Genomic DNA, 27,256 nt, shown 5'->3' with positions numbered 1-27,256 from the left:
ATTGTACTATGCAATGCAATGCAATGATGACATCACAAGTCCATTTGACTCCCGGTGACTTTTTCGTAAATCACAATGCTAGATCCTGTTCAGTCAAGCTTCGTCCAAAGGCAAACTCCCTACCCTTTCTCAAAATCTGGCTATGCGGGTACCTGTCACCTGCATATGCTAAAGATCTAATCTATGTTTGTAATGAGTATGTCGAGATCGCTAGAAGAGGATTATTTCGGGACCTCAAGCTTTGGCGGATCGACCCATCTGACGGTGTCCTGTGTTACCATATTACAGGTCAGTCGAGATATTGTGTTGATTCTCCAGCATTCAACTCACCCATGCCCAATATCCTTTACCTGGCTTATCTGGCCAATCATGACACCTAACTTTGTTTGGTGGTCTGCAGCACATGCAGTATAGAACAATCAGCGTAGCTCCACATAACATCCAGATCATGGATATTATGTGAAAGTATGAAGATTTCACTCACTGATCGACCCAGTCAATCTCCTCCTTTGCATTACCTCCCGGACCAGGATTAGGCCATTCTACCCAACCTCTCAACATAGCATCTTCTTTCCCGTACGTCGCATGTACCCCAGGAACCACCTGGACTCTACCGAAACCGTATTTCCAGAAATCCCACGAGATGAAACTCGATTCTGAAGCTTGACATTCCCAATACTTCTCCGTCCGAGGTTGACCCCTTCTAAATCGTACGTTATATGGTGGATAGAATGGTTGAGGATTGAGGACGGTTATTCCATTCCATCCCGCGAACACCTGGAAAGGTAACATTCGTTCGTATCGTCGAAGTGTCTGAGGTGATGATGGGAAAAGCTATTTACAACGAATCGATGATCAACATGTCTTCCAAAATAAGTGTTGTTATTTGTTATTGAAACATCTTCCTTACCTTTTGAGGCAAATCCTTATCTTCCTCCTTCACAGGGAAAGGTGTATACAGATCACCCGCCATATCTCTTCCAACCCAACCATCATAGAACCATTTACCAGCGTGATCCCATCCACAAGTCATATCTGCATCCTGCTTGAAATGCTGATGCATCAATTCCAAGAAATGCGTCGCGGAGAGGTACACATCGTTGTAATAGACCACTCCGGTCCAAGGGTGTCTATCGGGCGACAAGCCAGAAGGTAAAGTGTCGTAGAAAGGTTGCATCCCTTCGTTCCTCATTTTGGCTAGTTGTTCAATACGATGTATCTGCTCCCAATCGAATTTCGGTGCGAACGTCTTGATGTTGATGTTTTCTGGTGGGACACCGATGTTTAGCAGGTGAGCTCGCATAGCGTGAGAGATGATTTCTCCACTGCAAGTCCGGGTTCAGGTCAGCGAGAATCCTTGGGGAAGAAAAAAGAGTCGAGTCGACTTACCTTCCATCAGCAGAATCACCTTCAATCAAAGAAAACACTAATGATTCCGGACCTAGGAAATCGGCCAGGACAGTCCAAGCTGCGAACCAATCTGCTAGCATACCTACGACCGACATCATGAGGTAAGCACAGTATACGAGACATGCAGAGATGTTTGACTCACCAGCAACCTGTCTACAGACCGTCACCAAGAACCATCTCCTATCATTTACCAACTTCCATTCTCCTTTATCTTCATCCCACTCCTCTCGCAGATGTCTATACCTGCTGACTAAGTCCTCGGTCAAGAAAGGCGGGAAGATAGGAGCTGTCAATTCATGTTCTCTTGGTATCACCTGATACTTCTCTTTCACCTCTCTGAGTAGTGGATGCAAGAATTCCCAGGCTTCTTCTAATGTCGGTAGAGGACCAGTGGTATATTTTTCAGGTGATGAACCTGGTATAACTCTTCGTGATTTTCCTGGATGGTTCACCTTAGTTGATGAAGGACTTTCACGATTGAGATTAGGCTGCTGATTTGACGGAGAGATATAATTCTTTGGTACATCCTCTTCTTGATGTTTATACACTCTACTATCCGATAATTCAAATGGATCCTGTGAATCTTGAGAAGACCTATCATCAGGATCATCATACAAATCATCATCCAGCAATATATTCTTGTTATTATTGTTTCTGACAGGGGCTTTAGGAGGTGGTATCAGTCCGAGTTTATTTTGAATCTTCCGTAGATTGACTCCTGGTGAAGTACCTCTTCGTTCACTGTAACTTGATGCATCCCATATACCTTCCTCTATACCTGATTCTCTACCTGCTTGACTTAAGAATACTAAGCCCACTATTAGTGATAGGAAGAGGAAGAGCTTGAGGATGGATCGAGGGACTTTCAAGGGGATAGAGAAGGGGGACCGCTTGGAAGAAGAGTTAAAGGTGGATGTCGAGGGTGTGCGAATATGGGGTGAACGAGAAGAGGAGGAAGAAGAAGAGGAGGTGAATGTTGGAAGGATTGTTAGAGGTCGCTTGGAAGTGTCTGACGGCATTGCGATGAATTATCATACGAGATGTTCTAGATGTTGTTGATGAGATAGGAGCTATTGATATGATGAGGATCACCGCGCGGAGAGACCAGGATAAGGACGCGTTTTACGATCTCCGAAACTCCAATGATGAGGACGCTATGGTTCCGCTGATCCTGCTGTAAAGGACGATAACTAACGATGTCGGGCGAACAGCTATCGTCCCTCTATCATGAATTGTGACGCGACGTTGTAACACCGGTTTCTTGATAGCTTTGGAAGGACCTTGTCAATCTTCTTAGCGGTTATTGATTGACTTAACTTGCGTGATTGATCGCTTGCAGGGGTCCTGGAAGAGACCAACAAGACGAACGCTGCGTGTGCGGGGCTGTGCTCGTTGTATCGTCTCGTGTTCATGTCATCCAAATCCCAGATCCAGATCCGTCCGACAGTCATCTCCGCATCGCAACGACAAGAGGGTACGGTACGTGCACAGTCTAAACTCGCCTGATCAGGCACGGTGCAGATCCACGTGGAGCGGCAGTAGCAGAGAAGTCACGGAAGAAGCAAGTGATCCAGCTGTTTATCTGATTGTAGCCTCAACATACATGAACTATATACATACATACAGCAGTCAGCAGTCAGCAGTCGGGTCCCAAGATACAGAAACCTAGATCACTTCGGAGACTATGTAAAAGACACGCCATTCTCATCACTAGCCTTCTTCGTTTTGATGCTCTGGGGCAATCACATTTACCCCTTCGAACTCCTCCATCTTAATCCACCAAGATAAACAGCCACCAACCCCACCAAAATTGTCGTCATCCATTTCACAACTTTCTTCCTCCTCAACTTCTTCTCTTCGCCTTCCACTGAGACGGGTCGAGAGTACCCCACCCCGGCACATAAGAGGAACTTGAACAATGTTTTTCGAAGATTGGTCAAAGGCGGATATCGGAGGGCCATGAGTGGTTCGAAGCTGCCAACGATATCAGTTGGGTTCTCCATGATTACGCGTCAGATCGGAGCGAAAAAACAACTGACATATAAGGTATCTCGAGAACAGCTATGAAATGACATATCAGCTACTAATGCATCCCTTCGCTGAATTTCTCAGCTATCAGAGTAATGATTACTCACCCTTGTGATGTGTGAAGGTGTCAAACCCGTCTTTACCATGATATGACCCCCCTATTTGGCCGCAGCATCAGTTTTAGAGATCGATCGCAAGAGGTGAATAACATACAACCACTTGCACCAACACCGCCAAACGGTAAATTTCGAGCTGCCGGTTTCATATCAGCTTTCAACATGCGTTCGGATCCACACGGGGGTGTCAGCGGACTCACCGTATGTAGCAAATGCAAAATCGTTCCAAGTAGCTGAACCACTCCAAGTCTGATCGATGACTAAGTGATGACACGTCAGGTCAGTTGTATATCACGCTATCCGGAGCTGTGACGTTTCGCGCTCACCCTTCTTGAAAACCGATCTTTTGCTTGCACAAACGTACAAAGCCAAAGGATGGGGTCTAGCGTTGATATACCTTATGGCAGCATCGATGTCCTAGAACATACATAAAAAATCAGCGCTGTGATCGATATACACGGATGCCATCGACCTCGTCATTCCCTTTTGTGGGACTGAGAGGTAGCTTGAGATTGCCATGTGACCTAACTCACATCAACAGGTATAATAGCCATGACAGGTCCAAACACCTCATCCTCCACCAATCCCCCACTTTCACCCTCGGCGTTGGGATTCATCTTGACCAGACTAATTCCAATCCTTCGATTATCCTTGTTAATCTCGCCTCGATGAACGAGTTTACCCTGTTGTTCCGCTCGGTCGATATAGCTGATCATCCTGTCGAAATCGCCTGTATTGCGCATCGAGGATGATTGAGGTGTATGAAGGAATGACCAGGGCGAGGGTGATGGAGGGAATAACGTATCAACGCTGATATGGGATATCAGGTTAGGACCAGAATCAGCACTCAAGCACTCAGATGTGTATGGCAAAACCCGCGTCTCCTGATTCATGGTTATAAGTGGGATAATCATGATTACTTACGTCTCTTTGCATGCATCGATAAATTCATTCACCTTGTCTTTTACCACCAACACATAGTCCGGAGCGACTGATCATCAATTGTATGAGTTGTTTGTCGTGTATCCAATGATGAAACAACTCACTGCATATCTATAGCAGAAGATAGTCAGCTAATCGCCCATACCATCCTCTGGCGTGTTCGAGCTCACCTGCCCAGCAGCCATCTGTTTGATAGTAAACATCCTCCTAGCAGCAATCTTCATGTTCGCGCAAGACGAGACCACGACAGGGCTTTTCCCACCGAGCTAAAGACCAGATTGTCAGCTTGACGAAGTGGATCATGACCGCTATCCATCTAGCTTACTTCTAGTGTAGTTGGAGTTAACGTCTTGGCCGCAGCAGCAGCTACGATCTTTCCCACGTTACCCGAACCGGTATATAATACTACGTATGAGTTGAATCAGCTATCTGATGAAACAAGTGAGTGAATTGACAGCTACTACTTACTATGTCCCCATGGTTTCTCAAGTAACTTTGTGGATTCTTCCGCTGCACCTAGGACTACAGCGTATCCTTGAGGATCGAGGTATCGAGGTAAGAGTTCTGCTATAAGAGCGGAAGATGAAGGTGCGTGTTCCGAAACCTTTTACAATGACAAGAGGCTATTATCTTTGACGATCCTGTAAGGAAAGCGATAGTTAAACTGCCTGACATACCTTGATTACTGCTGGACAGCCAGCTGCTATAGCTCCGATCAGAGGACAAAGAGTGAGTTGCCAGGGGAAATTCTATAAGGTCAATTAGCGACGAGCTTTCGGTCATTTGTAGCACCATGACTCAGGATTCTTGAGCTTACCCAAGCAGATATGATCTATTTATATGTTGCAGTAATGGTATATCGTCAGCTCAGACGCTCGATGGCCGTGACGGAGACAGCGTATATAGGATACGCACCAATGCGACACCTTTGGGCTGTTTCTTGATCCTTGGTCCTATGAGTTATCACATTAGCGATACTCGTATAAAGTGAAGAGAGAAGGCGTGCAAGCTCACTCATGAACTTGAAAGAAAACATTGCATCCCAAATCCTACTCTCATCTCTCATCCACCCTTTCACCCTTCTAACCGCTAGATCAATCTCGTTAAGAATAGGCCATAGCTATATTTGATATCGCAGAGTCCACAAAGGTTCATCAACCCTCTAGTTCGTGCTTAGGAATTGTTGGTGAAATACACGTACATCACCTGAGCTAACATCAAATCCACCTTTACCCAAATCCTTATACACTGCTGCCTGTATACGCTTCTCATTATCTGTGATCAGATATCCGAGTTGTTTGAGATTATAGATTCTGTATGCTAGACTGTGGGTGGCCAGGGAGTCGAATCGAGCATTGAGTCTTGCATATATCTGGAAGTGGGATACGAAGAAGGTATATCAGCGTACAAGGTGAGTGTATTGGTACGGTACGGTGCGATAGATGGACGAAGACCTACCTTGTCGATTTCCTCGAGGGAAGTTGGGATGTAATCAGGTATATCCCCTTGCCCTTGAGCAGAGTTATCCCGAATAGCTTCGATGTCACTCATCCTTCAGTCACAGTTGAGTAGCAGATGAGGATAGGAAGGTGGTGGAATGGGAGATCAGCTGAGCAGTGATGGATGAGAAGTAGAGGAAGTACGTCTTCCATCCTCGTTGATGGTTCATGTTGATGTCCAACGAAATTGCGTCCGAGATAACCGGGATCCGGGATCCGTGCGTCACGCGCCCAAGTGGAGGTGGTCCACTCAAGAAAATCTCCCAAACAGAGAGGATAAATTACTGATAGTCACGATATCGTTCACAGTAATGCTCTAAAAGACCTTAGCTGTCACACGTACAGATCATGATCTTGACCCTCTGTGCCACTGTCGCTTTGGCTGTCACTAGGAGCACAGGAGACAAGCTCGGTGACGGCTCATCTACAGCTCGGTGTCAAGGAGCCACGAGCTTGATCTACATCCTTGATCAAAGGCATGCAAAATATACGCAATTACTCAGAGCGCGCCAGGCGGTAGCCATTCTCCTTTCATTCATCTTCCGAAGGCTAACAAAGGAGAGGATCATATAGAGAGTGAGATCATAAAGGACGTTAATAGGGGGCTAGGCGATTATCGGTTTACTTGAAAGGTTGACATTTGCTTACCTGGGTCGAGGAAAGTCGAGTGTGAAAGCTTACAGGTGACGACTGTACGTTTGCCATAATGATACTGACCTGGCTGTCTTTTAGGGGGTATTTTCCTGGTCAGTAAAAAGAGCTTGAATCTTGAAAGAACATATCCATCGTTTTGACTTGAAATTCATTTTCAACAGTCTCGATATCACCCAACCAAGTCTCTCTTTTAACCTATATCACTTATATTACCGACTCAATTTCCGACGATCCTACATATTATATATCCTCCTGCGTACGCTCTTCACTAGGCTTGAGGATCAGGATATATATTGGAATCAACCCAAATTTCAAGGTTTGTCGGGATACAATGTTACCCCAAATCATGAGGGATGGTAACTCTGCAAAGAAGAATCAGCATCGACATCAAAGGCAGCAATATCAAGCTACATCTGATGTACAGGATAAGATCAATGACCGACAAGATCAACGATCCGAAACCAGGAGACAGAGGATGTACGATCCGATAATTGGTATAATACTGCTGGCTTTCCTAGGAGGGGCGAACGGACAGAGCACCAACGCGAGTTGTTCGTTGAGCGACGATAATAAGTGGATGTTTAATGATGCTGAGGAATCACCATGGTGAGTTTGCTCTTCACGATTTATATCGATGTTTTTGGATTGGAGTTTTCATTATCCACTGACGTGAATCCATATCATATTTCTTCTGGCTTTGCATACATAGTCTGGTATGGTCAAAGGTTCAGTCACTCTGCATCCCCCAAACATCCTACATCAATGTCCCACCATTACTAGATCAGAGCTATTCGTACAATCTACCCGATGGGAGGAGCTGGAGATGTCAATGCAATAGTGCATCATACTCTCTGATGGTAAGTCACGACAGAAGGCTTTCCATCTAGTTTGCGATTACATATATTTCGCTATGTTGCAAGCGCTGGGTTTTGATGCGCTGACAGTATACGATATTTCTCTTATCGTAGTCAGCCTGCGCATTATGCCAATATCCCTCTACTTCCCTTCCATCTGAGGATGACTGGTCAGCGAACTGTCAAAACTATGTCAACAATGGGTAAGCACAATACAACAGTACACTACCATACGTGATTCACTACATCCACTTATCCAATTTATAGATTGGGATTCGGTCAATCCGTCGTATCGATCCCCGCATTCGCATATCATCAATGGTCAGGCTCAACGTTTACAGGAAGTGAGTGTCACAGTACAGTACGTGTACTGTACATATGGTGTCATTGACTTTTCTGATAATATTCTCTTTCAGACATTGCCAAAACATCTACTACCACTCCTACCTCCCAATCATACACCACCACTCTATCTCGTACTTTTCCCACTTCTTCGTCCTCTTCTTCACCAAGCTCTTCTTCGTCTACCACACCTTCATCCTCCTCGAAGTCAGAGTCCACTTCTAATTCAGAAGATCACAAGTCCGTCTCTTGGGGACCAATAATAGGAGGAGCAGCAGGCAGTTTGGTCTTACTCGTCGTCCTGATCCTTTTAATTAGATGGTTCATGGCTCGTAACAATTCCAACTCGAAAGACAAAACAAACACAAATGATCGTATACCATATCCATATCCATATCCATATCCATATCTATATCCATATCAAGGTCATGGGAAAGAACAATCTCATGATCAGGATGATTCATTTTTAGAAATGTTAAATTCAACTAAGCCCAAAACCAAGACTAAAGCCATATCAATCTCTCGTCCAAAATCACTTTCCAAAAATGCCAATGCCCGGGAGAAAGAACGAGAAGAGATGTTGAAGAGACGTACAGCCGAATTGATGTCCGATCTCTCATCTTTCGCTCAACCTCGTACCACCCCTGTACCATTCACACCTACCACCTTTTCTCAACAGAGAGCAGATCCACCTACACCTAAGGTTCCGCCTAAGTCAAGTAAGGGATCCATACGATTTACAACAGACACAGATCGACCCATCTCAACATCCTCTTCTCTCTTGCAAAATAGCAATGAGAGAGTATTGATTCCACCTAGACAGAGATACAGTACGATATTCTCCGATTCATCCTCCGACTCCGGCGTAGACGGTAGGGAAGGGGGAATGTTGAGTCCTCAAGATTTTCATCAGAGTGAATCTGCTTTTCGTACAAAATCAATATCACCTCTACCTCCTGCGAAATTAAACGAAATGAAACAAAGACAAAGTATGGTAGGTTCTTTATCTATGGATTTTAGTGCCCCACCTTCAATCATCTCCGATTCCCAAAGACCAATAAGTGAAGTAAGAACATTACCATCTTTATATGAACCTGTTACTGGTGCAAGGGAATATAGAAGGAGTGAATTGAGATCACAAATGTTCAGTCCTGAAAGTCATTATCCACTTACTGGAAAATCGAAATATCCCGAAAGTCAATATTCGTATAGCTTGGATAACTATCCTGCACAAGAGACATTACTTCAAAAGCTTAAAGAACATCAAACATTGAGTGAGAGGGGAGAAAGAGATACGGAGACAATAGGAGCTGCTTTGGGAAGTGGGAAAAGGGGAAGTTATTGGGGGAGGGAAGATAGGTGGAGTGGATTGAGTGCTGATACAGCAGGAAAGAACAGGTAGGATCTGAATCTCCAGAGGAGATAGATGAATGATAATCAAGTTAGAAGTTTTATTTCGTTGCATCTTATAATTTCGGTTGTACCGCTTGATATAGCATAGTATGTTAGCTAGTTGCATCTCCACTTTGATCGATCTGTTTTGCATGATTAGTGAAAATCAGCTTAGCCTTCGCTTGTCAGTGTATACACCACCATTGAAAGCGAGTTGGTCAAACCTGTAAGCTCTACGTCCCTGTGAACTCGTTTTCAGAAATCAGAGAAAGGATTAGCTCCATCGATCTATACCTATTCGCTTTGCCGATTTTCCAAAGATTTCATAATGTCTTATCTATATCTATATTCATTTTAAACTAGACTCCACTACGACTTCCTCATGCTTAATAGCCCTTTTTTACATCGATATCGCAATTTGAATAGCCCATTCCTGATCCTATCCTAACCTGAACCAATCATTCTATCACCACACATCTAGAAGAGGAACACTTGATCTTCCAATTTTGAGACGGTTCTGGGAGCGGGATAACCAAGTTCCTTAAGGTGACCTCTGTCCAATGGAAAAGAAGAGTGGTCAGTCAAGCATTGAACTAGGATACACGTATGTGACAAGTAGGATTCCCATACTGGATGGGGGGGGATTAACGCAAGGAGACAGAATCAATTGACTCACTTCATAGCGTTCATCATAGGTGGTGGACCGCACATCAACACCTTATGACCTTCACCATGGTTGGGTGAGCCAACTCCACCATCTGGCATGTGTTTCTCAATCATCTCTTTGGTGACAAAACCGACGCCGCCGTTCCAGTTGGCAGGGGGTTTGTTGAGGACGTGCTGTGGGAAGTAGGATACATCAGCGTTGAACTACATCAGCGTTGAACGGAAAGTGGCGCATTCAACTAGTTCGGGCGTAATGTATTTCTCCTTCGCATTGCATAAATTTGAATAAGGGCAGACACTCACATAAAGTGTGAATCTACCACCTGACTTCTTCTCCAGATCCTCCAATTCCTTTCTCAACAAGATATCATCTTCTTCCACATTAGCGTAAATCAATGATAATTTCGTCTTGTCATTTGGGTTCTTCAAAGAAGATTTGATGATTTGATACATGGGTGTTATACCTGTTCCACCTGAAATCATGAGTAAGGCAGGAGCAAGGTTGGCACTGTTAAGATATAATGACAATAACAATATCAGCCTCTTGTCAGAAATATTCGGGAAAGAGAGGAAGGATCATGGTTAACTAGGCTAGGTAGCAGATGATTGAAAATGACTCCGAACATGATAGATGTACTCACGTATAATGGAATTTTCCTTTGGGTCCCTTGACCTTCACCTCTTGGCCTATAGTCAACAAGGAGAGGTATCTTGAGATATTACCTTTTTCGTAAGTCTACATCATTGGGAAGTTAGTATAAGCTTGCTTAATTGCTATTGCCTCTGTACGAGTGTGAAAACCAGGTTTTCAAGCTCACTTTCACAACCAAGTCGAAATGACCTTTATCATCATCCAAAGTAGTAGGCGTATATGACCTGACAACTTGTTTACCGTCAATCTCAGCTGCTACTGAGATATGTTGGCCGACAGGTAGACCGAGAGAGTCGGTTGACTTGGGCAGGGCAAATTTGTAGCTGATGTGAGACGGAATCATCAGCGGCTGATACGAATGGGATGACCGACATCGCAAAATACTCAGAAGGATCTAACAAGGTTGCATTAGATACTTACAGAGCAGTATTATGGGATAAATGATCTTTAGCGACCAATTTGAAACTTCTCCATTCTACAGGATCCAATACTTTTCGGTTCTTGCTGCCTATGTGACAGGATGAGACCATCAGCTGTCAAATCCTCTCGATGATGATGAACCCAATATGCAACGCAGAGGTAAGTAGAGTCATGAGATGACCCACCACTGTTAATCAAGTAAGAAATAGCGAGGATCAAGATCAACAATACTGTACCAGCAGGTTGAGCGTATTGTTGGTACTTTTCAGCGAGAGCTTCGAAATCGATAGCCATGTTGACTTGTCCTGCTCTTCTGTTCTCAGTCTATAGGTATGTGAGAAAGACGAAGAAAGAGAATGTATGCTTTCTACAGTCTCTGGTATGGAAAAACTCGGATAACTTGAAATGGAATGAGACGATCATCATCTTTGGGGAAAGGAAAACACGCGCCTGTGGATCCGAGCGAGATGCAATGATCAGGCTCAGTACTGTTTACATGGTGAATGAATGTGCCTGATATTTTCATACTGTATTATCGATCGGGTTTCGGCTTTGGTTGTTCTCGTTCGCAGCCCAGCTCAGCTCAGCGGTCCTTTACCTTTGTTTTGACCTTCCTTTGACTCCGATTGGTATCCTTTGGCTCCGTATATATCACGACGAGACAGGAGAAAAGAAGAGAGAATATCGGATCGACACTTCAAACATACAATCATCGAACAAGTGGTATATCCATGTCCACCTCAAGCAGATGATCCGATTCATCGGACTGGGGGATACCGATTAACGATCATCCCAAAATCGCGACCTGGAACAATGTTGATACACGCCCCGGATGGGTTCTCAGGTCGGCTGAGAAGGATAACAAGGCCTATACGAGTCCTCAACAGACGCATACTAGGACCTCCAAAATCTACCTCAGGCCATACCGAATTACCTGGCCCAAGTTCATCTCTTACGCTATCCTCTACCATAGGTAATCGATCATGGGTCTATCATCCTGATTCATTCTTCAACAGGATCACCATACCTTATGGCCTATACCCATTCTTGTTACTCTGGATAGGATGTTTCATCATATTGGTACGACAACAGTATTATACACCCAACACACCACAGATTATAAGTTGTAATGCTGCACCATGGGATGATTGGCCTCCTGATACCTGTGGGATCAACGGAGGTAATTGCAAAGACGATTTGGAAAGTATCGATAACCAGTCATTCAGATGCTTGGGCGGTTGTGCGAATAGTAAATTGGGTAATCCACGTTATGTAGGTGCGGCGAAAGTCGATGGGACGACACTGGTCATTGGTGGAGGGGATGATGAAGGGACTTATCGGTGAGTAGAAAACATCTTACGACTTTGGTCATATGTGTGAGATGCAATATTAAGCTAATGCATTTATCGTTATATGATTCAGGGCAGATTCATGGTTATGTCCTTCTGCACTTCACTCCTCCCTTATCTCTCCAACTCTCGGAGGATGTATAAACTTCCATTCCTTACCTTATCCCAATGGATTCTCAAATTATCAATCATCATATTCAAACAATATCAACTCGACTTCTTTCAAACCTTCTTATCCAGGAGCGTATCGCATATCTTCCTACGGCACCTCAAATGGTTGTCTAGACTTGCACTACATCGTAACGGGATTCAACGCGTTCTCCCTCTTGTTGACTGTTCTACTACTTAAACCACCTTCAAGCTTATTATTCAACATCTTACTCGTTGGTGGGTATTTTCATTTAGTACTATTCGCCGATCCACCTTCGATCCCACCAAATTGGGAGACGATCTTCGCCGGTCTACCACCTATTTTATTAGCTGGATATTGGTTCTGGAAATTATCCTTCAAACGAACACTCGCAGGATTTAAAAATTTACCAGCCGAGTTGGCCTTGTGGCAAGGACTAGGATATTGGTTAGGCTTGGAAAGTTCCACAATATTCAGTAAATTACCTATAACGAGGCTAGGTTATGATGCGTTAGACCCTGCTGGGGTGATCTCGCTGGTTTGTATAGTTGTGGTGGTAGTGATCGTTGTGGCAATTCAGGCTTGGCAAATGAGGAAATATGGCTTGTTGAGATATTACTTGATAAGGTGAGTATACTTGGTCTAGAGTATTCAATTCTGTTATACTTTGATGTATATGCTGATGACAGTTGTATGAAATTTCCAGATACATCCCCCTCGTCCCACTTCTTATTATCCTAGCGTTCCTTCCAAATTACTCTTTGCGACTACACCACTATCTTCTCGCTATAATCGCCATACCCGTCTTATCATTACCTAACAGGATATCACTGTTCGGTCAAGCTTTCGCATTGGGTTTGTTCCTGGATGGAACGGGTCGATGGGGATGGGATGGACTCATACAATTGACTGGATCGGTGGGTACACGCGTATAAGCAAATTGATTGCGGACATCGATCGAAGCTGATATAATGTGATGTCCACGTACAGCTCGTCGGCGATGCAAATGGTGGAAGTTTCGTTCCCTCCTTCCGGTCCAATCTTACGACTTCCACTACTATTCATTTCGATCCGATTGAATCTATCGAACAAATCTACAATGTTACGGGATTCTCGGTGTTGGTCGATGATATACAGCATTCGGGTAATTATACGAATTCATGTGAGTAACGATAGTCTAATCGCTACTATTGAAGAGACGAGTCGAAGGCTGATAGATATATATGAAGCTATTGATATGACTTCGTTCAATTTGACTCAGGGAATAGATCATTATCTGAGAATAGCAGTGAGTCTCCCACTGACATATTTACCGAATCATTCTACGGCACACTGACTATCTCTCGTACAGTACATCGCCAATGGCACTTCCCTAGATTTCACAGATCCGGTAGTGTGGTATGCCAATAGCTCGTGGTCAGAATTATGGGCAGGTGTCTCGGATGGGATAGGAAATGTAACTACGGATTTGTAATATGTAATATTCATCTGGGCTGATTCTACTTTCTGAAGTTGTATTGTCGTTTGTGATACGCGCATTATCAAGTTTCGGATGTTGTAATTTTACTCGGAAATACATTAGGCATGGGCGACTTTGGGTTATTGGACCCTTACACATGATACTGAATATACTATATAAGCTAGAAGCATATCACAGTTGTCAACCGAATGAGAACACGATCCTTAATTTACACCTTCGAAAAAGAAGGGTCGATTACTTGCGAGACTAGTCATTTCATTGGTCTCTTCCTCTGTAGTATGTAAACCATATTTCATTCTTTCTCTGATGTAATCCCAAGTAGAGTTGAAGAGGTCTTCTGAGAGGATTCCTGTTGTGGCTGAGCGATTATCGGCGTTGGCAGAAGGACAAACGATAGGATCTCTTTGTTCTCTTTTACACATGGGTTGGAACAACGGCGAAGATGGAGAAGAGGATTGAGACTCTCTAATCAGATCAGAAGCATAATGGGCACAGCGATGTAATTCCACATCAATCCTTTCTTTCAAATTACTAATACCCGGACCAGTACCTACGGATTCCGATCCTGCAGGTAATAGCGAATCTCGATTCTTGAGTAGGTACAAAGTGCCCAGATCTATACTGGTGTTCAAGTATCGTTCGAACGTCTCCCTTGTCCTTCCTACACTTGCAGGTTGGTACAGATCAACTTCATGATTCAATTGAACCTGGAGGATCTTGGAATTAGAAAGAGCTCTTGATTCGTTGGGTACGGCGGTCGAATGCACTTTGGTATCATAAAGAGTTCTATAAGGCATAGTAGAACCCCGATCGGGAATAGCTCCTCTTCTTCCTTCTTCTTCTCGGGCGCCGCCGTGACGAAGTCGACCGAGGTCTTCTAAGAGGGCTATGAGATCTTCTGCCATTTCGAATTGAGTGAATTGTGATGCTTATGAACGCTTAAATGTAGATATATATATATGAGTTATATCTAAGGCAAAGTGGTGAAATCTAAGAATGAACAGAAAAGATGATTTAAGTCTCTTACCCCAAGACCATACCTGACAATATATACTGTAGGGATGATGTCAGTCGGTGAGGGTAGGATTGATAGCCTACTATACGTATGGTCTTCATTGATAAAAGGAGATATACAGGAAGACCGTTGGGAAAAGGGAAGATACATGCAACTACTCGATCATGCATCTGGCTAGCATTCACCGAATACGCTTGGCCAATCCTTCGAAATGACAGAAAGGATAAACCGGTACTGCAGTACATTGAGAATATCAACGCCACATTGCATATCATGCATTCAGCAAATCATGCATGCATGCGGTGAATCATGCGAAGACCTATCACAATTGACTACTTCAGACGGAAAGGGTTTATCAACTGTCTCGAGCACCATGATCCCCAACGACTGCTCTTTATCGATCATTTTGTTTATCCCAAAAAGCCCGCATAGCTCCAGTAACGACTTGAGCTACCGACACCTTTCGTAATTCACTGGGTCTGACCTGATTTGTCATCATTTCAGTGATAGAATTTCCGTCATTTTGAATATGAGAGTTATCCCAATTTCGTGTCATCCATTGTTCCTTGTCAGTGCCAGTTGCGGTAGTGACCTGGAAATTGAGTGGACGCCAGTCGTTTGATGATTGCCCTCCCAAATGACCTGTGTTTCTAACACTGAATTTGACTGTGATATCGTAAATGTCGAAATAGTGGCCACTTGGCGTAGCGGACCATTCGACCTCTGAACGATCGAAATAGTCCATGATTTTTCCATTGCTACTTTGTCCAGCCATATCGAAAGTTCTGCTATCGAATACGAACACTTGAGTTCTCAAGTATGAGTACTGCCACTCTTGGAGTTGAAATTGAACTGATTGGGCAAGCTTGCGGATTTAGCGGGAATGGCAGGATTACAAATAAGAAGTAGTTATAAACCCTTTATATATCTTGGATGTCGCTCTATAGTCTTGGCTCCAAGGTCCTTGCTTGTCGGTCGTCTTTACCCGTTGGACAAAGGTTTTTCATATTTGAAGATCATCAGTGGGTGTTAAGGTGCTGGTCGATGACAGGACAGACGCTCCTTATCCCTAAAGGTTCGCAAGGTCAATCTGATCGGTAAGTCGTTACTTCCATTAGCCTTTGAAGAAGCGATTTTGCCCTTTATTGAAAACGAATTGACACAGTAGGCTTCTTTTTCAATATATGTGGGGGTTCTGTTGTATTCATATACGTCACCTAGAAGGCCAAGGCTGAACCACACTAATTCTAAAGGAAATGGAGCTCTGCTTGAAGTACGCATCAGAAGCTGAAGACAATAATGCACACTGAAAATGCAACAAATCAAAAGGAGGAATTGAAGAGAATACCAAACGATAGTGCAATTGCTCCAATGCCCCGCGCTCATGCCAGGGAGCAGCATATATCCTGCATGTCAAGTAACTGGAAAGGACCAGACGGAAATCATTTTCTTATCATTTGAGTTATTGCGATATCCTGCTAATGATTGTGAGGAGTACCATGCACCATTTGATTAGCCGTTGAGAGTCTTCGGTGAACTTACCAGCTGAGATTTAGTTTATATTGATTTGGGATGGATTTTTCACTTGATTTATCTCACAATAAGGGGAAGTCATGATATTAAAGCAACATTTGTCTACTGTCTGCGGATCCTTTCATGAAGATGAGTGCAGTCCTAGTCATATCCCATGGCATAAGTTGTTCATCTCATTCCATCGTACTGTGGCAAAGCTACATGAACAGTACAGTATACAATAGGTCAAAATGCGAGATAATGCAGAATATTGTACGAAATCCATCCTAGGCGTTTCCTACTGAATTGATATATCCCCAAAACCTTCTCAAACCTCTCGCAAGTAAACTTTCCAGTCTACTTCCTTCCTCAAGGTCAATATCGATTCCAGGTAATAGCTCAGTCGCACCGCTGAACCACCTTTCTTCATCCACCTGATGGGGATCAGCTACGGAGGCAAGCACAAGAGTTCTAGATGACCCCAATCCTAGGGAAGAGGGCAGCGTGAGGTAAAGCTCATATGTACCGGTTGACCGATTGTGTGCAAACGATACCCCTGTTTCGTCTTGGTTACATGGGACACTTCGGAAGCGCTGGCGGGTATGATGCCTTCCGCCAGCCCTCCACGCCCTTGCGAAACTCATCGTCTCAGTAGTGTGTGAGCCGATGTCATTGTTACTAGTGGTCACCCCTTCGGCTGTGTCTTCATTGAGCTCTCCATTTACCAAGACACCAAAATCATGGTCACCGCCATGAGGTTGAGGGACCATCCAATCGCCGTTGAAGGTCTCCCAGAGGTCTCGATAGGCCTCAGATGAGAGGTCAGGTGGGGGTGACAATGAGGGTTCAGACGATCTTGAAACGGGTTGTGGATTCGTTACGAACCTTGGGTGATCAGTATCGGGGCGTTTCCCTCGTGAGGGATTTACATATGGCATTATACGATACCTCAGTTGCTTAAGTACAGACAAGGTTTGTTTATCAGTATATAGATGAAGTTGTTGGTAAACTTTCTTGAGGCTGTATAAGTAGTGTAGCGTCAATCAAAGAGCTCGACCTCAGTATATACAATATATATATGTTACCACCTCCCGGAATGGTTCGTAAACAGATTAACATTCTCGCTTAACTAGTCGTAAAGGCACTGGCATTTCGTTCATAGGGATAATTTGTATTTTGGAAGGTTTGTCAGTCTTTGTGACCATCGCGAAAACAGCAACAAGCCGAGTCTGACCAGGAACCAAGCATTCTTCGTATCACGTACAGTACTCTATGTTGGGGGAGACTCCTCTTGGCTACGTCACCGTGTGAATTGATCTCATCCTGCCGGAGCAACGGTGTATGCCATTAAGATCTGAATAAAGCCGAAGGCATTTCCGAGTGCCGAAATGGACCGTACGCCAAGTCCCTGTCTAGTGATTTGAGAGGTCAAAAGCCGTGCCGGAGAGCGCTATTTATGACCGGCCTCAGTCTCATTTCATGCCTTGTATCCAGCGAGTTGAGAATGATGTGATCGAGGGAGATGTCAAAGAGGACAAGAAGACACGCGCGATACTCCCTTCAACACTCTGACGATCAAGGACAACCACCATTCATGTGTTCTTCTAGACATTTCGCTCTCTCGCTTCAGTTACTATATCCCTCAGTGACGTGATGATTCTTACGCCCTCAAGACTCTCGGACGAGGTCCGTACAGCTCCATCGGACCATTCGCCCTGTCTCCGTATCAATCTACCTTCTAACCCTGCCGATGTTGATCCGTGGTAATCGCTATAACATTCGGTCCCCATCAACGTTAGTGTTTAGCTGTCTTGCAGTGATTAAACATTGATATTGATGTTGATGCTCACTCACGCTTTAAGCTCATCACCAACCATGATCACGCCTTCGCCTGGTTCTTCATCACAGACCTCACAAGCTGAAAGGTAAATCTCCTTTGATGGTTTGGCATATTCCACATCCCATGAGAGCGTAGGTGGATATGTGAGTTGGGATAAGATCTTGAGGGAATCAAGAGTTTTCACTACCGCATAAGTCATCAAGATCAGTTATGCTTGTTATTCTGAATACGACAAAAAGATGGTACTCACGTATACGAGGATCTGCATTCGATATTATGGAGGTTTTGATACCTAGCTCGCGGAGCTGACTAACTGAGAACGGTGAGATCGGATCAGCGTCTTGGTATTTTTCCACTTTAGGTCGATATGCTTACTCACGAGTTTCGAGAGTCTCTGGGAAATTTCTATACCCCTTGTCACTCTCGAAGCGATTCATCAATGCTGGTCCGATGACGGATATTTTCTGATCCAAATCTAGAAGCCATTGGATCAGTGCTTGTCATACCTGAATTCTTGGGGTGATAAATACCATCTTTAGGTGCCCCCGCTTCTAACAATGTTTGGTGTATGATCTTTGTCCACCATTCTTCAGGCGTCAAAGCTGGTTCTGTATGTTTACCGTACAATGGCCACTTCGAATCGACAGCCTTAAACGCTAATCAAAAGGCCTGAGTCAGCCTATAACCTGCGTAGAGGGAAGCAGCCAGCAAAGGGTCACTCTATTGGCGACGAGTCTCTCACCTGGTTTGAATGCTGCTCTTACACTTGAAGGGCTTATGTCATTGGGTGAAAGTCCACCTTTTATGGCTTCGTCATGATATCTTCATCCGATCAGCCGAGTACGTGTAATCGTTATCTGAGGGAAGCCTCACTGCTCATGTATAGGTTGCTTCGGGGTACATAGTGTATCTGAGCAAGACATCCGATCAGGAACGAGTCAAACTGGCTGGACTAAGGGGATGGACTTACCGAACACGTCAAAAAGGATCAGACGAACTGGTTTCTTGGCTGAGATTGATGTCATGTGTCTTGCCATCGGTATCGTCAGGAATCTCTGCAACGTTCTTGACATAATACGTGACAAACATTTGGCCACAGCGAAGATTTGTCATGAAGATGAGAGATGTCCATAAACAGACCTAAACCAACTTGTGTCTTGATGGATTGTGGATGAGGTGATGATGTCATCACATTCCGTCGGATCAAGATTTGAGTTGTTGATGTTGATGCTGTTATCATTCACGCCCATTTCGACTCATCCTCTGTTGCTTTCTTCCTCCATACCAAGCCGCAGTCCTAGATCTGTACTGCAGATACTGTGACTTGCATCTGAACTACCTGTATATATACCTGATTTGACGTAAAACCACCAATGACTCATGCCTGAGGCTAATAAAGCCCTTCAGGAAGAAGAGCTCGAAAGCCTTCGAGCTATCTATCCGGACGAATGGCATGATGTCCCTCCTAAGAAGACTGCATGGGGTACCGAGCTAGATGGTGGATGGTGGGAAGTCACCATCAAGAGTATGGAAGATGAAAGAGTCAGCGTTGTCTTGAGAGGTAAAATGATAAGTGTAAGTAGTTGGTTTGCTTTTATCGTTTACCCCTCCCGATGATATCCGTAGCATTTGCAGTATGGTATGAAGATAGCACTGATGACATATCCGTAGGCATATCCCCAACAAGTTCCACCCTTGTCGCTTCGATCTCCTGAATACCTCACAGCCAAACATGTACAAAGTTTACATACACTCGTACAAGAAAAAGCCAAATCCAAAGTAGGAGAAGCTATGATCTTTGAGGTAAGCCATCGATGAAGGAGAAAGAAGTGAACATGGCGCTGATGCCTCTCGATCGGAAAAATTAGCTCATCGACACAGTACGAGATTTCATAACCGATAACCATGCTCCTTTACCTAGTCCTGGTGATGTCAATCTAATGGAAGAGAAAGCCAGGAGGGAGGAAGCTCAACGAGCAGTGAGTCATTCAGCCCTTTCATATCAACCAAGTCAGACTTGTCATCCAATCTGACTGACGTTCTACTGTTTGCTGTAGGCGGAAGAGGCCTCAAGACTTACGGAGGAAGAAAACAAACAACGAGAAGAAGCGAAGACCAACCGATATCTTCATGAGAAGATTCAAGCGAACATGATCCAGAAGAAAGAGACTGTTGACCAGGTGAAACAGCAACAAGAAGAACGTCGAAGACAGGAATCTTTAGCTACATTGGATGTGGGTGACTTGGAGAGTCGGCTCCTAGAGTTGGATCAGCCAATCAATGTGGACGGATATGAGGGATCTTGGAAAAGATGGATCCTGTTTGGCGGAAAGAAAGAAGTGTTATGGACCAACTATATGGCCGAACCTGAAACGGCCAGAAACGAAGATCAAAATTCCAACAGTAACTTTGTCAAGGCTTCATCGCCCTGCCTAAACATTCAAATCATCGACTTTGCCGCTCCTTACTATCTCACTGCCCAAGGGACCAAAAGGATAGACGCATGCACAGTGGAAGCTCTACGTGTGAAAGAGATAAAATCAGAACATGTGCTCAAGGTATATGCAGTCAAACGGTGTAAGAGTCCAAAAGGTTGGGAAAGGTTAATTTTGATGACAGAAGCGACCAATGAGGGTGGAAGACTAAGAAGCTGGGTACCTAGGGAAGGCTTTGGGGAAGAGTTAGCTAGAGTGAGTTGAAGTGTTACCAGTTGGATCACGACTGATGTTCTATTCACAGGAATACATAGCTCAAGTGCTCCTCGGTCTCAGCGAGATTCACACAAGGAATGCCACTCAGCGGCGTGAGTTCTTCTCCCAATATCGCAGTCACCATGTAACTTACCTGAACCTGTTTAGAGATCGATCTCGATTTTACACTGATATCTACTGGGTCTAACGGAGATAAGGTGATCAAATTGGCTGGGACAGGCTATTCAAGACGGATAGTCGATATGCACCGCTCGAACACCTTTTTGAGAACCAAAGTCGAGGTCATACCGGAGGAGTGGTAAGTTTTCTGATCCTTCAGTGATAACGCTATCTGATGATTGTTTAGGATATCACCCGATGAGCGAGACTCGCCACACACATATTCCAAGCAAAGAGATTTATGGCATGTCGGATTGCTCCTATTGCAGCTGATGTATGGACCAGAGACGTTGCGGAATTATCATAATCTTCCAACCTTGTTACAGCATGGTGAGTTTGTCGCTCATTGTTTTTTCGACCGTATTAAGCTAATTACGCGTAGCACCCGGTCTGTCCGACTCCCTGAGGGACATCCTCACGGGTCTTCTGAATCAGAACCCAAAGAAACGATTGTCAGCGGATGACACATTAACTAGGCTGAGAGCTGCTGAAGATGAAACCACAAGAAGAGGTTTCAAACGAACGCATAGCGGTATGCCACCTTATTATCTATCTGAGCACGATAGCTGACGCTATAAGCAGGTCATGCCCCACATAACTCCCTATCCGGTGGTCCGAGCGACCTCACTCAGAGCTATTTAGGTATCTCTCCCGTCAACAATAGAGGATTATTTGGATACCTACCAAGTACACCGCAGCCTTTGGCTCCCAGACTGTCGAGGTACAGAACCGATTTCGAGGAAGTTGAATTTCTGGGTAAAGGCGGATTTGGTGAAGTTGTCAAAGCCCGAAACAAATTGGATGGACGTTCATACGCTATCAAAAAAGTCAAACTGCGCCCGGAAGACAATGAAGCCAAGGTGTATCGGGAAGTCAATAATTTGTCACGTGTGAACCATCAGCATATAGTGCGATACTATTCCTGTTGGTTGGAAGATGCCAACCCACCTCAACTCACTCCCACCGCTGATGATTCCACTCCTGGACCTGCTCCGACAAGTACTTCGACGGAAGAAGATATCTTTGCTTTAGATTTTGATGATGCTTCCTTCTCGAGAAGGGATCAGTCTAGAAGCGCCTCTTTTCCCAGGATCAGGTTCGCGAATGAGGATGACGACGAGGACGAGGACAGTGATGACGATGATAGTGATAGCGAGAGCGATAGTGATGCCTCCACAGCGGCTGATCCTTCAGAAATGAGAGAAAGAGGAAGATCATTAAATATACCCATACCTCCAAAACCTTCTGCATCTGTGACCGATGCTACCACCGATGACGGGAACGTTCAGAGGATATTGTATATTCAGATGGAGTTCGTGGAGAAAGTAAGCAATGTCCTATCCTGATCAGTATGAGAGCTAAGCGTGATCATAAGCAAACGCTCCGAGAAGCAATAACGGCTGGATTGACAGAAGACGAAGTTTGGCGATTACTCCGACAAGTATTGTCAGCTCTGGCTCACATGGCGTCTCTTGGAATCGTCCATCGAGGTAAGTGGGTTTTCACAAAGGCAATAGATATCCGCTCATGCTTAAGCGTAGACCTGAAACCTTCCAATATCCTGCTTGGTAAGTTGTGTACCTCTCAAGCGCCCAGAAATGACTGACGTTGGGATTTAGATGGCGACGGGAACGTCAAGATTGCGGATTTTGGTTTGTCGGTGAGCTAGTGGAAGCTTGCACTTGCGCTGTAATTGCGCTCATGACTTCCATCGCGCAGACGACAGAAATGAACGCTATCGAAGTGGCTTCGGGCCCAGCTACACTTGCTGACGAAGTGGATCGTACTTCCAATATCGGGACCAGCTTATACATCGCCCCCGAAGTCGCTATCTCTCGATCATACAACGAGAAGGTCAGTCTTGTGCATGCGACGGTCGTTACTGTGCATATTAACTTGAGTCTGTAGGCCGATATGTACTCTCTGGGTATCATCTTCTTCGAGATGTGTTATCCATTCAAAACCACTATGGAAAGGGTCCATATATTGAATGCGGTTCGACAACCCTCCATAACCTTCCCGCCAGGCTGGCCATCAACTCACAAACACAATGAGAGAGAAATAGTAACGAGATTGCTCGCTCATGATCCGTCAAAAAGATTCAGCGCTACTGAGCTGTTGAGAAGCCCTCTTCTACCTTCGCCGGAGAAGAAGAAAGAAGACTGGGACGCTGCTATCATTGGTGAGTCACCATTTGAGACATCGAGTGCCAATTACTGACAAATATCGTCTGACCAGAACTCACGGATCCCAAATCTTCCCAGTACCAACCACTTCTGAATGCTTTATTCGACAAGTCCAACCATAACATAGCAGATGTTGACCACCGTCTGGTCGATTATACTTATGACAATGACTCAGATGATCAGCTGCAAGTGTGGTTAACGGTGGTCATCCAACGACTTGTCGAGCTTCTTCAGCGTCATGGTGCAGTAGAAAGCTATTTGCCACTGTTAATGCCTGAAACTACACTGCTCAATACCTTTCCTGGACTGGACCCCGTCAGACTACTGGAAAGGTCTGGGCAGGTGGTGCAGTTGCCTTCATCTGACCTGCTGGCTATGGCACGATCAGCGACAAGACGTCAGATAGAGCGAATAAAGCGATATCATGTCGGGCGAAGGTATATGAATGATCAAGTTGGAGGTCAACCATTAGTATCTGGGGAGTTGAGGTAAGTTCAACTCCATTTCGAAGATGGAATCTTATCTGATCCCAATCCTTACCATAGCTTTGATATCCTTTCCCCTCTCCGATCAGGAGCCGCTGAAGCAGAATTGCTGGAAGTAGTAGACAAGGTGATATCCGAATTTAGAGGGATGAGAGGATCTTCTTCAGTAGAATATGATTTCCATATCAGCCATGAGAGTGGTGAGTCGAGCATTTAGGCTTCTATTCAATCAACTCGAACAGCTCACCAACATAACGTACATAGTTCTGGAAACCATACTCAACATCGTGCCCGATCGACCGGATAAACCACGTCGGAAAGTGTTACATGAGTTTAAAAAACTTGGCGCGAGTCATCCTGTGTCGAACGCCTCTCACTCTAGATCGATATTGGGTAGTATACCTGGCCTACCCAAATCGGTGCTGGACGAGCTCGAACAATGCTGTATAGCAGGTGAGCGAATGCGCTACCTGACTGTTGCATCGTTTGCGCTAATTCAAGCTTTGCAGATGAGTTCGAAGCCGTCCGAACTAAACTCGAATCCTTCCTCCCCTCGGCAAAGCGCAAACTTGCTGCTGCATTCGAAGATATCTCTTCGGTCATCAAACTTGCTCGATCTTTCGGTGTCTCGAGAAAGATAGTCTTCAGACCCACTTTGGCGAAGCATTCCGAAGTAAGCTCCCTTCTATTATACTATCCATGTAGCTTATGCTGGTGATTTACAGTTCTTCCGTGGTGGATTCATGTTTGAATGTGTAAGAAGGGGAAAACAGAAAGAAGTCATAGCATTTGGTGGGCGGTGAGTGTGACCCAAGCTCTGAACCGAAAAACAATCGCCTTGTAATGTGGCTGACTGAAAAACAGGTATGATTCCCTTCTGGAGCATTTCAAACAACCTGCTATGCACTCTCAATCTCGGCGAGTGTTCGGGGTTGGTATGACCATTGCGGTAGAGTGAGCTATCACTCCTTCAGGAGGTTGGCTGGAAAGCTAATACAGAAGTATCAGTCAACTGGCACGTATCGTATCGAAATATGAATCATCTTTATCTCGTCGATTAATGGAAAAACCTAGCGAAGATGAAAGATCTTTTGGTTATTGGAGTCCAGCAGTGAGTGGCACATAATACCGCTTGACCTCCATCGAAATGCTTACAAGAACTGTAGCGTTGCGATGTTTATGTGGCTGCTTTCCCTCATGTGGATCTATCGGTACGACTCAATGTCATAGGTGAACTATGGCGAGCTGGGATACGGGCGGATCTGCAATATGATGATGATCGAAGTGTCGAAGATGTCGCACTGGAGTGTCAGGAACAGAATATCCTGTAAGTGCTACAATCTGTCTCAATTGCAGACATTGAACATGGACACTCACGGTTCATGCCACAGCTATTTGGTAATTCCGAAAGCAAGTAAAACTGTCGTGAAAATAAGAAGTATCTTAAGGAAATCGGAAGAGGAAGGTAAATACCTACCCCTTTGCTGGATGCGGGATAGATACTGATCGCCTCACTTCTAGTCTCACGACACGACCTATGCAATCACCTCCGCATAGCTATTTCGGATCAGAGGCGTATAGATGCTTCATACGCGTCAGCAGAAGGGTCAATACCATCCGCTCAAGCTGCGGCTATGTCAGTAGAGCCTAAACAAGCAGAAGTTGACATCAAGCTACTTCTTCCGCCTGAACCTATGTCTTCGAAGGGGACTAAAGGTAGACCCGTAAGAAAGTTTAGGCACGGTACTAAGGTGAGCCCCTAACACATGCTTCGAGTGATGGATGTATAGCTGACTGTACACGGTCTAGTCCGTATACTACGAGAAGGGTGAGCTGGGAAATTCGGCCAGATGACCATCGCAAAGCTTACTGTATTTCCTGATTAGCGTCCGATTTTGCTCTTCAGACCCATTCTACTTTACCTATTCTAGGTGTCGATTTGCCTCCGTCAATGTTATGTCAAATGACTTTCGATACATCATGGATATCGGATGACGAGTCTTGGAGATCGTTGTTGACTAAGGAAGGGATCTCGACGGGTGATCGAAGGTACGCTGAGACAGTTAGAGACGCAGTGAAGGAGAGAAAGACGAGTGGTGGTATGGTGAATGGAACAGTAGGATCTGGAACGGCAGGCGGTGGAAACAAGGATAATAGTGCTTGGTGTTGGTTGTTCAGTGTTAGAGACGCTAAGGTAGGTGTTTCTCTTTGCTACATTCAATGGTCTACGTGAAAGCTGATAAGATGAGTTATTTAGGGTTTCTTGCTACAAATTGGCAGTGGCAAATAATGTCATCACTCACCTCTTGAACAGATTAAACATATTTTATTAGACTTATAATCTCTACTCAACATACTTTGTTCCTTGATGACATTTTCATGGATATTTAGTTCATGCATCGTGCTTGTATATGACCCAATGCGCGAAGTCAAGCAAATACGTCTGATGGCACAATTCAAGTGTTGAACCAGCGATGTACACACCATCACCATTACACGTCATACTCGATCCCTAGGGGCAAGAGCATGTCTGTCCCAAATGATCATTGGAGAACAGAAGAAGGCTGCAAGGGCGACTTTAGACACATCAAATCCTCACTGCAATTGCAGTGCATCGCCCTTTCCCGTCCAGCTCATAAATCACATATATCCTAATGGGCTGCGTCTTTGAGTCACGACGTGCACCTGGCGAAAATTTTACAATGACAAATGACAGCACTGACAATACTAGTGGTGGGTGTTCGAGCGGGAGCCACAGTGAGCATTCTCTCTGATGGTTCTTAATGGAAATTTGTCCTTAGAAAAGTATATAACCTTGACATACTTTAGCTCCATATATCCCGAGAAGCGAAAGATCGAATCAGGGAGATCGGAACTCTGAAATTATCCATATGAGGTCATCTACTGATGGTGTTCACTCGTGATCGTACCAGAGATACATGGATGGCGATGCCGTATCAAGAGACCTTACGAGACGAGATGGGATCAACGAATCTGGCAGACAATCGACCGACCGCCGAAAGAATCTATGTGAAGGTTGTCAGACCATCACAGGCTTCTAATACTGACGATGGTACGGATGAGACTTGGAGTCTTACTGACCACATGACGATGGATGCTACGAACGGAGTTACCGGTAACGGATGTCTGCATGACTAGATTCGAAGAAAGTTTCCTGGAATGCGAGAAGAAAGAGTCAGCGAGATTGGCGAGGATGTCTTTTTAAGAGAAGAATCAAACTTTTCGAGAACCTCTCTTCCAGACTATGACAGCGATGCTAGCTAATAAACAAAGAGGCCAATTGAAAATCCCATTGAAATGTCAATTTTCATAGCGATAAACAGTGGTAAACTAGGAAACATACATAACCGTAAAACGTTGAAACCCCACTCATATCTCTCAACCTTTGGTCAA

General features: G+C 44.6%; 9 protein-coding genes across 9 annotated transcripts; 3 read left to right on the top strand and 6 right to left on the bottom strand.

The window, feature by feature from the left end:
* Positions 1-221: 221 nt before the first annotated feature.
* On the bottom strand, positions 222-2,429 carry L199_001636 (uncharacterized protein; the record flags this gene model as incomplete). The annotated part of the gene is made up of 6 exons (XM_064887389.1): positions 222-269; positions 331-394; positions 485-834; positions 911-1,325; positions 1,390-1,492; positions 1,553-2,429. 6 exons carry the CDS (start codon positions 2,427-2,429, stop codon positions 222-224), a joined length of 1,857 nt encoding a protein of 618 aa, XP_064743461.1.
* Positions 2,430-3,158: 729 nt separating this feature from the next.
* L199_001635 (uncharacterized protein) lies at positions 3,159-6,047 on the bottom strand (the record flags this gene model as incomplete). The annotated part of the gene is made up of 18 exons (XM_064887388.1): positions 3,159-3,384; positions 3,450-3,471; positions 3,546-3,596; positions 3,652-3,690; positions 3,755-3,814; positions 3,881-3,971; positions 4,088-4,364; positions 4,479-4,545; positions 4,601-4,607; positions 4,667-4,762; positions 4,822-4,901; positions 4,965-5,100; positions 5,174-5,245; positions 5,314-5,328; positions 5,412-5,449; positions 5,511-5,616; positions 5,698-5,868; positions 5,955-6,047. 18 exons carry the CDS (start codon positions 6,045-6,047, stop codon positions 3,159-3,161), a joined length of 1,647 nt encoding a protein of 548 aa, XP_064743460.1.
* A 933-nt stretch (positions 6,048-6,980) lies between these two features.
* L199_001634 (uncharacterized protein) lies at positions 6,981-9,247 on the top strand (the record flags this gene model as incomplete). Its single annotated transcript, XM_064887387.1, has 5 exons — positions 6,981-7,255; positions 7,359-7,506; positions 7,618-7,706; positions 7,771-7,847; positions 7,920-9,247. The coding sequence occupies 5 exons, from the start codon at positions 6,981-6,983 to the stop codon at positions 9,245-9,247; spliced, it is 1,917 nt and encodes a 638-aa protein (XP_064743459.1).
* Positions 9,248-9,714: 467 nt separating this feature from the next.
* Positions 9,715-11,269, bottom strand: L199_001633 (NADH-cytochrome b5 reductase 1; the record flags this gene model as incomplete). Its single annotated transcript, XM_064887386.1, has 7 exons — positions 9,715-9,790; positions 9,914-10,077; positions 10,207-10,411; positions 10,545-10,639; positions 10,722-10,878; positions 10,976-11,063; positions 11,161-11,269. The coding sequence occupies 7 exons, from the start codon at positions 11,267-11,269 to the stop codon at positions 9,715-9,717; spliced, it is 894 nt and encodes a 297-aa protein (XP_064743458.1).
* A 519-nt stretch (positions 11,270-11,788) lies between these two features.
* On the top strand, positions 11,789-13,928 carry L199_001632 (uncharacterized protein; the record flags this gene model as incomplete). The annotated part of the gene is made up of 6 exons (XM_064887385.1): positions 11,789-12,315; positions 12,398-13,081; positions 13,161-13,371; positions 13,445-13,616; positions 13,684-13,742; positions 13,806-13,928. 6 exons carry the CDS (start codon positions 11,789-11,791, stop codon positions 13,926-13,928), a joined length of 1,776 nt encoding a protein of 591 aa, XP_064743457.1.
* A 209-nt stretch (positions 13,929-14,137) lies between these two features.
* L199_001631 (uncharacterized protein) lies at positions 14,138-14,839 on the bottom strand (the record flags this gene model as incomplete). The annotated part of the gene is made up of 1 exon (XM_064887384.1): positions 14,138-14,839. One exon carries the CDS (start codon positions 14,837-14,839, stop codon positions 14,138-14,140), a length of 702 nt encoding a protein of 233 aa, XP_064743456.1.
* Positions 14,840-16,748: 1,909 nt separating this feature from the next.
* L199_001630 (uncharacterized protein) lies at positions 16,749-17,399 on the bottom strand (the record flags this gene model as incomplete). The annotated part of the gene is made up of 1 exon (XM_064887383.1): positions 16,749-17,399. One exon carries the CDS (start codon positions 17,397-17,399, stop codon positions 16,749-16,751), a length of 651 nt encoding a protein of 216 aa, XP_064743455.1.
* A 666-nt stretch (positions 17,400-18,065) lies between these two features.
* Positions 18,066-19,326, bottom strand: L199_001629 (uncharacterized protein; the record flags this gene model as incomplete). Its single annotated transcript, XM_064887382.1, has 8 exons — positions 18,066-18,231; positions 18,316-18,484; positions 18,552-18,614; positions 18,681-18,776; positions 18,832-18,957; positions 19,044-19,123; positions 19,175-19,211; positions 19,272-19,326. 8 exons carry the CDS (start codon positions 19,324-19,326, stop codon positions 18,066-18,068), a joined length of 792 nt encoding a protein of 263 aa, XP_064743454.1.
* A 355-nt stretch (positions 19,327-19,681) lies between these two features.
* Positions 19,682-26,132, top strand: L199_001628 (uncharacterized protein; the record flags this gene model as incomplete). Its single annotated transcript, XM_064887381.1, has 27 exons — positions 19,682-19,876; positions 19,973-20,104; positions 20,170-20,280; positions 20,359-20,991; positions 21,041-21,104; positions 21,160-21,310; positions 21,359-21,501; positions 21,554-21,703; positions 21,754-22,496; positions 22,547-22,661; positions 22,713-22,739; positions 22,791-22,831; positions 22,891-23,025; positions 23,080-23,353; positions 23,410-23,845; positions 23,903-24,042; positions 24,107-24,295; positions 24,352-24,515; positions 24,568-24,641; positions 24,707-24,796; positions 24,851-24,953; positions 25,009-25,169; positions 25,234-25,307; positions 25,364-25,593; positions 25,652-25,670; positions 25,729-26,036; positions 26,100-26,132. 27 exons carry the CDS (start codon positions 19,682-19,684, stop codon positions 26,130-26,132), a joined length of 4,935 nt encoding a protein of 1,644 aa, XP_064743453.1.
* Between the last annotated feature and the right edge of the window lie 1,124 nt (positions 26,133-27,256).

Source organism: Kwoniella botswanensis, chromosome 1 (assembly GCF_036426115.1).
Source record: "Kwoniella botswanensis chromosome 1, complete sequence".
Taxonomy (NCBI): Eukaryota; Fungi; Basidiomycota; class Tremellomycetes; order Tremellales; family Cryptococcaceae; genus Kwoniella; species Kwoniella botswanensis.
The sequence above is the reverse complement of the archived record's forward strand: the minus strand, read 5'-3'. Positions and strand labels throughout refer to the sequence as shown.